At 45.7% G+C, this 10,919-nt stretch overlaps 2 protein-coding genes across 2 annotated transcripts; one reads left to right on the top strand and one right to left on the bottom strand.

Moving 5' to 3' along the window:
• Positions 1-1,709: 1,709 nt before the first annotated feature.
• On the bottom strand, positions 1,710-3,969 carry PtA15_17A353 (uncharacterized protein; the record flags this gene model as incomplete). Its single annotated transcript, XM_053164461.1, has 6 exons — positions 1,710-1,727; positions 1,803-1,930; positions 2,083-2,137; positions 2,218-2,411; positions 2,532-3,486; positions 3,865-3,969. 6 exons carry the CDS (start codon positions 3,967-3,969, stop codon positions 1,710-1,712), a joined length of 1,455 nt encoding a protein of 484 aa, XP_053028426.1.
• A 1,659-nt stretch (positions 3,970-5,628) lies between these two features.
• On the top strand, positions 5,629-6,394 carry PtA15_17A352 (uncharacterized protein; the record flags this gene model as incomplete). Its single annotated transcript, XM_053164460.1, has 2 exons — positions 5,629-5,874; positions 5,987-6,394. 2 exons carry the CDS (start codon positions 5,629-5,631, stop codon positions 6,392-6,394), a joined length of 654 nt encoding a protein of 217 aa, XP_053028425.1.
• Between the last annotated feature and the right edge of the window lie 4,525 nt (positions 6,395-10,919).

Below are 10,919 nucleotides of genomic sequence, written 5' to 3'. Positions count from 1 at the left end.
GGCTGGTAAGGTAAATATTAGAACCAGGTTTACAAATGAAACAGTGATTTAAAGGATCAGGGCTAATCCTTGAGCACCTACATGTGGCACCAGTATGCGTGCCTTGAGAAGGGGTGCTAGTTATGAGGGAGGTGTCTCGCGCTGATTGAAATCAAAACATAAAATAAATCATCATCCTTTCATTCTTCTTTTATACTGAATCCTTTCAATGTGAATAAAACTTCCTCTACGTTAGCAATGCAAGAACTGAGCACAAGAGTTGCCTTGCACATAGGATAGCGAAAAATCAACGCTCTAGCCCAAGCATCCAGGAAATCCAAAGAGCAATGAGTCAATTGAGGGCTATACAGCTACCATTATGTTGCCAAGACAGCTGTTGGATGAGAGAAATCAAGTCAGCCATCAGATGCAGAGCAGAGCAAAAAAGAAGATAGAGTGGTGCACATACAATCACTCACTACAAGGGTGGAAAGAAAGCCACTGAAGCAGATTGCTACCTTGGTGCCAAGTGGATTGGTAGCCAAAAGGTGAACAGGAGGCAGATTGAGCTTGTGGAGTACTACTTGATGATTGACCATCCCAGCCCGGCCAGAGCAACGAACACTCCCAGGGAGACCGTCCAATGGTGAAGGTGGTACCTAGCAGCGGTTAGAGATGTGTATAGTATTGTCAGGTGATGCAACTGTTGGGAGGAGTTCCTTGTTGTGTGCAAGCTTACATATGTCTCAAGTGCTGTTGTCTGCAACGGCCATCATGGCACTGACATCATTGTGTGTGATTGGGAGCTGGGTGAAACCCTAGTGGTTGAAACTGGGTACCAGGGCCGAGGTGTCGAGTTGGAGGGGAGCAGTCAGGCATTTGTGTTGAGTCCAAATGGCTACTTAAGGTGAAACCTGATGTAGTTTTTGTTTCCCCCAGGCATCCTCTGCCACTGTAATTCCAGTGTGTGGTTTGTCCTCGCCCCCCTCCGCTGTTCCACTTGCACAGTTTGAGGGGCAAAGAGTGGGCCCCCCACTGGTCAGCAGCCTTTGCTGTGGGCCATGGGCCTTCACGTCCGGTGCTTTTGATCACCTGCTTGACACAGGCTGGGGACTGAGCCTGTGGCACAGCACTTTTGCTGATGTTGGAAGGCTATTTGAGTTGTTCGAATTAGTTGCAGCTGTTGCTTTCTCTGTTTATAATTTGGGGGAACCCATGATTTTCTTTTCTCAATTTTTTAAAGTTGTAGGGGGAACCCATGAATTTTTTTGGGGGGATTCAGAAAAATCTGTGTCTTTAATAAACTTGGATTTTGATATCATTTGCGTTGTGTAAAAATGAGCAGAAAAAAAGCGGCTACGTACGCGGAAAAGGGGGTACGCAAAAACCGGGTACATTGAGTGAGATTACCGGGTACGTTTATTAACACCCTAAATTTTTTTCAATTTCATTCCCTGACTGGTCATTTTATCAAGTAATATTTCTGTCTATTCATGTACATAGACTCAATATTTTGGTTTGGAACAGCAGGTGAGAGTTATAGATTACTAATATTAAGGTAAAGAATTACAAACCAAATACCAATTAATACTAAATTTGAATTGTGGAGGGAAAAAGTAAAATGTGGGGTTAACTTTGAGAAGGGGATATTAGTTTACATCAATTATTTAGATTCATTTGTGGTCTTGGGGAATGTCGGTGAGAATTGATTTTGAATGAGGCAATTGTTGTTAATTGACAGGATTGTACTAAAGTTAAGTTATTTTGGGAAAAATGTGAGTGTCATGTTGAGGAATATAGACAGATTGGGAGCGCTGACTTACTTTATCTTTCCATATCCATTGGTATCCCATCATTTTGATTCCTTGAGCGCATGCCATTCGATAATATTTCGCCGCGTTACGTGAGCTTCTCTTGACACCAGTTCCAACCTCGTAGCAGTATGCCAGCTCTAGCAGACAGAGCAGACAAGCAAGAATAGGGTGGCGCATAAAAAATATCAGTATACATATCTATACCATTCATTTGTTAGGATGTTGAACTGAAATGAAGCTATTTCATCATCCGATGCTAATATGTAGAGTGTAACCTTGATATTCTTACCTTTCTGTGCATCAGCGTCACCAAGAGTTGCTGCCAAGTGATAATATTGTACGGCCTTTTTTAAAAAAGGAAGTGAATAGATACCCGTTAGTCGTACATCTGAATTTGAATTATTGGAAGCGATGAAACATTTACCAAATGTTTATCCCTAGGGCACCCCCATCCATACATGAGGCACTGGCCCAGCTCATATAATGACAGCAAGAGTTCAGATTTGATGCCGTTGATTTCATTGATTAGGTATTGTGCCAGCAACGGATCGTTGGGGGTTCCTTCGTGAGAGTTAAGCTCGTCGTAGTTCTGTTTTGCAAGTTTTGCATGGTGTAGCTCTTTTAAAAGGGTTTCGATCGAAAGCTGCAACCACCCAAAAGCCTTCAAAGTATCGACCGGACATCCCCATCCATGCCTTAATGCGAGTGCCCACATGAGCATTCCCACCCCGCACCCACCATCCTCCTTTGCGCATCTTTCGAAAAGGATTGCCGACAAAGTCATGTCATTCTTCTGATGAGCTACTATTCCCTTATGCAAGGTTTGTTTTTCCGAACTGTCTCCCAGCGCAATGGATTTCTCGAATTTAGATTTGATCTTGGTTGCTAGTCGAGGCTTCAAACTGTTCTCCTTGTCTTGAGGCCCAGGAATTACTTTCGAGCTTCCAGCTTGAGTCGCTGTCGGTAGGGGATCAACTTCCTCAATTTCGCAAACAATTTCTTTTGAAAGAGGAGATGGTTTCGGGCTTTGTACTAAGGATGCTGGGGTGCTGCAAAATTTGATGGCGGTCATTGAATTTTCGCATTTGGGGAGATCCAACTTAGAGTCGGATGAATTCCGTCCTGGGTACGAATGTAATGGAGTAGGCTTGCATTCCTGCGCTGGTTCGGACTTGGATCGCCCAAGAACTGGCCGTGTCACTGGAGGCCAGGTTGAGGTTCGGCTCGGAAAATGCCGGTTTATTTCTTGGCAAGATAATGGTGAGCCTTGTGAAAGAGACGGATTGGTGTTTTCAACGGGTGACTGAGTTCTTGAGCTAGTGCTTGGGATGGATTCGATTGAGGCATCGTCAGAAGAAAAATGCAGTTCAAGGTTTGCGTCCTTGGTGAAATATTCAGCAACCGTTTGTAAAATTATTCGAGGATTTTCGCAAAGTTTTGTGGAATGAAGCAGGGTCACGCAGGTATCCTTAGAGGTTTTCAAGGAGGATGTCTCCGCCGGCAAGGTAGTGGCGCGCGATGGTGCTTTCTTCGATGAGAGCTTTCGACGAAGATACGCCGATGCGGACTTCCTAAGCGTAGCCGTCTTTTCACCTTTGAATTCCATCCCACCCGCGCTGTTTGAGATACTCACCCCGGCTTTTGCTTCGCCCGATTGATCTTTCCAATCGGGATTGTCGAAGAAGCGATAATTCTAAATCCTATGCAGATATTGCTTAGGTAAAGGTGAGGTGGGATTAGAGAGATCTGAGCTGAGCGTTAGAGAATGCTAAAAAAACTGTTCGGCCGGCAGGTATCAAGGATTGTTGCTTTCCACAAAAGGAACCACATAATTACCACAGACTGCGGTATTGGGACAGTGTTTCAGGAAAGCTTTATCCTGGTGCGTACGCAAGAAAACACCCTTCGAAGGCATGTTTGGATACAAATTGTGAGGATGCCTCATTGGGTGGATGAGGTGGATGAAACCTGTTTAAAAGATGAAACGACGAATCCCCGAGACGCGTGACCGCTAGGTCCTCTATCAATGGAGATGTAAAGCATCCATACAGGCAAAATGTATTTGATGTACAATGTATGCAAAGGTTTTGCCGAGCAACGGTGTTACCGGACCGCCCCCGCACTCGTGTTCCACATAAATCCCGAAGCTGACAAGCTCGACGCGCTCACAGTCCATTGGACAAAATGAGAATCTCGACATGTATGGACATATGTATAATGCTGCGAGCCGGGAAGCTGGGGCAGCCTTCTTTTTTGATAGTAGCGATATGTACCTTCAGGATGGGAGATGAAAACCCTTGCCGTGCGCATGCAAGCCCGTGATCCATCTTGAAAATCTTATGCTTGATTCCTTCCACCCGCCATTCTGCTGGGCACAGCCGCCGGAATGGTTCGTCCCATTCGGTTTGCAAATACATACCACTTGAAGAAACGTTAGCCCGCTTGGTTCCTATCTACGTACTTCAGCCACATGCATCGCCGGTCCAAACTTCAAAGTCGCAATAGCGACTTCTCCGACCGGGCGTACGCGCTACAAACTCGCTTAGGTCGCCTTTAACCAAGCTGGGCCACAACAAACGCGACCCCTCCTGACCCCTCCCCCCTGCCAAGACTGGCGCCAATATCTCCGGGCCGCTTGGCCGATGCTAGAGCACAATTACTCCCCTGGCTTCAATGACTTTCCATCATATCAATTCTTTGGAACTGAACTGCAAAGGGTGATATCGATGTTTTTCGGCACTATTATTTACCACAGTATATTTATGGAAGCTCATACTTAAATTAATTCTTGGAAGTTTGAAATTCGGCAGAGATAAAGCGTCAGGAAAAAGAGAGAGGTCCTTGACAGTCCTTGACCTTTTCTTTGTTATGTATCAAACTAAATTAACGGTTGGGCATTTTACAAAATTCTCCTGGAAATTGTCGCGATGGCTTAAAGGCCAAAAGCACGCGGGGGATTGGCCTTGGAAATTCATGGCATTTTTATTTGATTGCCCATTCAGAATTTAAATCAATAGATGGTGAACCTAAGTATCATACAGATTCAAATTTCATACTGATACCATGAGCTTTACATTTTGCGTGCAGAGTGCAGATCTGGCTTGTGGTGCTGTGCGTCCTCAAAACCTGGCATACATAAATAATTGATCCTCTTCAAGACTGATATGTATGTACATGCTGGGTAAATAGATACTAAATTAGCAGTTCCCTTTACATGTATTGGAATCCGTTGACTTGCAAATGTTGGAACTGGGATTTTTTACATCCATTGGGGGGTTCACGTAAGGCTGATTTTGAAATCAGCCGCCAAAACCACCAGCATTGCTTTTTTTGCAACGTGAACCCCCCTATTTTTTAAGTGTGATTTGGCCTATGATAAAGGCATTGCACACTATGAATTTAAGCAACATCAAATTGACATAAGATCTTGCTTGATTGGCCACTCCTCATCTTTGATCAGGTTTAAGCTAATCTTTCGAAGCATACACCTTTCCCAAATTTCAATTGTCACATGAGCATTTTGAGAAGGAGACAGATGGTGTTGGTGAGGGGATGATAGCTTGCAGCAATTGATCTTTCCTCTGACGTTGGTCGCTGTGCGCAGGGCTATGACCGCAGCGAAACAACTTCATCAAGTGAACCAAAAAATTGCCGAATTTCCGGCCTCGTTGTTTCACGGGAGGGTGCGCAGCAGTGCGCAATCGTCCGCGCACCAGGTTGAGGTTGGGATGACCGCTGTTGCAGTCGTGCACACATCATCGGCACATTCGAAAGTACACACCCCTGGCGTAGGATCCGGACTCGAGACATACAACAAACAAACTTCGCGAGCAACATGACTAGCTGGCGATATGTCACATCGAGGCATCTAATCAAACCAACTAGGCACTCAAACGTGTCACCACTATCCTACCTCTCTCGCGCTTGGGCATCGCAATCTTCAGTACGATGCTTCTCCAGCTCGACGTCGACTCACTCGGATCCTATAGAAAAGGGCCCCGAGGACTTCATTGCGTCGTTGAGGGCGGATCTCAAGAATTCGATGAAAATCAAGGACTTGACTCAGAGAGATGCGATCAAAGTACGTCACATGGGTTCTGATATCCAAACAATAATTCAATTTGGAATATTCAGGGCAAGAATATTGATGCGTAATCGACTTGTTTGTATTTCTTTGTGTGCGCAAACAACAGTCTCTATTGGGCGACTTGCAAAATTCGGAACACAACAAAACCCGACAAACTCACGAAAAACTGCTCAACGCGGCGATCAAAAGAAGACTAGAAGCTGCAAAGATCTCACTGGAATCGAACCCACCTCGTATTGAATTAAACCAACAAAACTTGCAGGAAGTTGAAATCCTGAAAAAATATATGAGGTTCTTCTCTTCGAGTAATTCCGCCCAAAACTCAAATGAAGAGGCATTATTAAAAACGGTCAATGATTGTATCCAACGACTCGGGTTATCTCCCGATGCGAATCCACAACAGCGTCAGAGTTCTCTTGGAAAGTTGATTAAATCTGTGAAGGACAACGTAGATAACACCATCGATGGCAAAGACATCGCCAATGCTGCTAGGAAAGCTCTGCGAATATGTTGATTTTTCCCCTCTAGAAGCAAACAATCATATTCCGTCGGCTTGTCCTCCTTGGCCCGAACCAAATGGGGTCCCCAGAGCCTCGCAGGGCCAGCCCCTGTTAAACAGCCCCACCAGGGTATGTACTAGTAGGCAGGGCAGCCTCATAGGGTTTTTTTGTTGAGTTCGCAAAAGACTCAAGTCGAATTAGCTGAGCTTATGTAAATCCAGCACCAAGGTGACTTGCATTTACATAGAGATGTTGAAAAAGGAAAGTTTTGTTGCCTGTCAGTGCATTTGCAGAGAAGCCAAACAAAAGTTGTACAGATTACTTCCACCCAATGGTCCAACCACCCTTTGAGTGACCAAATATTTACCCAACATTCTTCAATGTAATTCTTTGACATGTCTTTTTGCATGTTTGTATATTGCGTATGTGTTGTTGATGCTATGCTTGGTTCAACCAACAAGCGTTTGCCGATAGTATTGTATGTAAACATGTAAGGAGACTCGATATGTCCTGAAGTTCTGGATACATACTCCTTTCTATAAGATGCCGTTATGTGGTACGGCAAATGGGATCTGGACAAAACAGTCCCGTCACAGGTGAGCAGTCAGCGCTGGTAGATCCTGGTCTCCAAATCTCGGTATCATTGCAAGATAACATACATATGACACACTACTCACCTGGACAAAACAGTCCCGTTGCTGGTCAGCAGTCGGCGCTGGTATCTCCAAATCTTGGTGAGGAAAAGATTTGGAGCCGGGGCGTGGGAATGTCCAGGCTAAGTAGTGGCCAAAGCCCTAACCAGGGAAATCCCCCGGGTCCGGGGTAAGACAAACTAAGTACATGATTCTGTGTGTAAATAGTTTTTGTACTCTTGGAATTGACAAATCTTCCGACAGTACTCCAACACTTTCTAATGAGCAATATGCCATGTCCGTCGCTCACAAGGAAGAAATTTTTATGTCATCTCACCTGCAGCTCCCCTTTTTTAGGTGGACAGCACGCCAGATTCAAGGGTCTGATTAAAATAAAAGGAATTTTGAAGAATGTTGTATGTATCTCTACTTTATGGTCAAGGAAATGGCCAAACCCGTACACTGTTTTCAATCCTTTTCATATTTCTTGTTTCTCACTAAAAATCAAATTTGGTATCCCTTGGCCAGTAGAACTGCCCTTGGACTCTCCCTGCTACTCTATCTAGATACTCAACTTTTTAACACGTCCTGTGTATTCTATTTCAAGTACTCATGATGAGTGACTGTAATAAGAAAACTCAAGCGTTACAGCACTCAACCAACAGACCAGGTTACTCATCTGGAGACTCATGTAATGGTCTTCTATGGCTCTTGTTAGTCTCAAGGGAACATCTGAACCTTCTACTTTTACGTGCCTTTTTGCAGATGGAAACCATCCCTTGAATACCCAACTTCCCCACCGTTGTTCAGTGCTGTCACGCTAGTGGATTTCTGCAAATTCATGATGGGAGGAATGGCTGCTGATTTCCAGCTGCCAAATCCACCAACCCAAGAAGAATTACAGGCATGAGAGGACTGGGTTGCAGAGTGTAAAGCCAAAGTCCATGCATCCAAAACCAATCCCAACAATGTAATTGACATTAAAGAACTCCATTTACAACCAAAAGATCAGAAGCTCAGCCGCAACCAATTGTCAAGACTTGGGCCCAGGCCCTGAGCAAAGGAAGCAACAGGAACTGAGCCCTAACCTGCAAGGGGTATTGGTGAGTCTGTGCTGCTCTTAGGCACAGGCATATGCATGATGCTCCAAGGCAAATGTAATAAGCTAACACTAATCCTCCGCTCCAAATTAGCCACATAATCAAACAGTAAAGAGCATAAGCAATACCAGAAAACTCACCCATCCACAAGGTATGAGGATTGTGGTATTTTAATAGCAAGGTCAAGCAGGTCTAATATGAAATCTTGTTCCGTTACAGCACACTTGTCAGCAACACTAATACAGACTGTAAAGGTTCTAGTCTCACCAACAGGATATCCAATCCTCCTTCAGGAGGTAAGTCTGTTGCTGCAGAGCAAACTAGTGGCACCATAGCTGACTGTGAATCTCATGATGATACAGAAGACATCAGCTCTGGAAGTCTAGCAAGTCAAATTGACCAGTGTCAAGCACATAGCCATTTGATCATATGTAAGAGATCTATGTATCTTCAGCTTCCAGGGAATTCCCATAGCTGACACCTGATCACAGTTGTCTTTAGCAGCAACGCTGAAACAAGTACAATACATGGAGCGTATCTGGTAAATGTTTTTCATTGAAGATACAGACCTACAAGTGCTATTTTTTGTTTTTAGCCCTGATTATGTATAGGATGGCTGAAAACAAAAATAGGAAATGTAGGTCTCCATCTTCAATGAAAAACGTTTACCAGATACACTCCATGTATCGCACTTGTTTCAGTGTTGTTAGCAGACAATCTTGTCCTAATCACTCACCTGTGATTGCAGCTGCACTGCAGCCCAACTTTTTCCGCATCTTTCATTATCCTTCTGTTATACCAGAGCTGGCCCAAATCCGCTCTTAGGTACATTTTTCTTTCTCATTCTCTGAACCTGTCAGAGCTATTCCCTAACCCTTCCAGTCAAAGAGGCTACAGAGCCTCTTCAACTGGAAGTGATTCCTTCCGTTCAAAGAGCTGTAACCTCTTTGACCGGAAGGATTCCTTCAAGTTGAAGAGGTTACAGAACCTCTTTGGCCAGAATCGTATCCTTCTGGTCAGTTTTGAGGGGCAGGTACCCGGTCAGGTACCTGCTCTGACCCACTCTGCGGTTGCGGGTGCGGGTGTCCCACTTGGCCAAAAAAAGCCGCGTGTATCCAGGTGCGGCAGGGCCATCTCTAATTCAAGAATTTGGAGGAATCCGGACTTAAATTTTGCAACAATAGGCAGTCATCCGCTGTGGTGATTTATGTAGGCATGTGTGGTAGAATGTCCACTCAGAGATAGCGCGGGAGTGAATGCACAGAGCAGCTGAGGCAGAGTTCATTCTGGTGACATAAGCACTGAGGATGATGTCAGAAAGCAAGCTAAGAAAGCTTACAGAAAGTTGCACGCGGATGGAATGCACGGATCACGGATTGTGGATTGCAAATGACGGATCAAATATTCAAACCGGAGCGGAAAGACAGGGCTGGACTGCAGCAGTCTACACTCGTGGACTTGTAGCAGCAACGTGTTGGCAGGTGAGCCATGTAGAGACTGTAAAATGAAGATGTGTCTGGTGAGAGTCAAACTCACAACCTCAGCTATGCTGAGACACATACTAGAGTGCTGCCTTTACCAACTAGGCTACAGACGCTTGTGGCTGCCAGCTGGGTGGTTGGTTGGTAGTGCTCATGGGTTGATCCAACAGCCCTCCATACTGTGGTGATACATCATGGTAGCAGACTAACAGACAACTCAACAAGCCACAGCAGCAAAAGCGGGTTCCACCAGCGGGGGGAACTGGGGCGGAGGCGGTGGTGAGAGACTAGAGATGGCAATTTTGCACCTGGGTACCCGCTGGTCTGTTTGGCCAATTCCTGACATCTGCACTGCGGATATCCGCGGGTACCCGAACCTGCCTTGGTGACCGGAATCAATCCCTTCTGGTCAAAGAGGCCATATGGCTTTGGCGACCAGAAGGAAACCCTTCTGGTTGCAATATGACCTCTGCAACCTGCCTTGGCAACCGGAAGCAATCCCTTCTGGTCAAAGAGGCCATATGGCTTTGGCGACCCGAAGGAAACCCTTCTGGTTGCAATATGACCTCTGCAACCAGGAGAATTTCCTTCTGGTTGCAGAGGTTGTATAACTTCTGCAATCAGTATATTGATGCCTGGTTGCAGAGGTTGTGTAGCCTCTGCAACCAGGAGTTTAATTCTGGTCACCAAGGTTGTATAGCCTCTGCAACAAGGAGGAATCCCTCTTGGTCGCTGAGGATGTATAAACTCTGCGACCAGAAGTATTTTCTTCTGGTCGCCAAGGTTGTATAAGTTCTGGTACCATCAAATGATTTCCTTCTGGTTGCCGAGGTTGTATAACCTCTCGGACCAGGAGGATTTCCTCTTGCTCGCCAAGGCTGTATAACCTCCGCGACCAGGAGGATTTCCTTCTGTTCGCCAAGATACAGCCCCAGCAACCAGAAGGAATCCCCCCTGGTCGAAGAGGTTGTATGTATGACCTTGGCGCCTGGGAGGAGCTTTCTGGCTGCCAAGGTTGTACAACCTCGGCAACCGGAAGGGATCCGGCGGGTGTCTGCGGGTGTGCATTTTATTACCCGGGTACCCGCAGGCTTTTTCCCGGAATCTAAGACACCCGCACCCGCATCCGTTGGCAGGTACCAGCGACGGGTGCAAAGTTGCCATCTCTATGAGAGACTGACTGACGGGGGATAGACAGAGGGCGTGAAAGGTCAAGCATCAAAGAGGAGCTGAGTCTGGGACAATGACGTGCGGGAAAGTGGGTGGAGCTGAAGGACTAGTGCGGGAAAATTCTGGATCTGCAGGATTGGGTGGGAACAGCAATGT

Source organism: Puccinia triticina, chromosome 17A, assembly GCF_026914185.1.
Source record: "Puccinia triticina chromosome 17A, complete sequence".
NCBI lineage: Eukaryota > Fungi > Basidiomycota > Pucciniomycetes > Pucciniales > Pucciniaceae > Puccinia > Puccinia triticina.
This window is presented reverse-complemented; position numbering and strand designations above follow the sequence as displayed.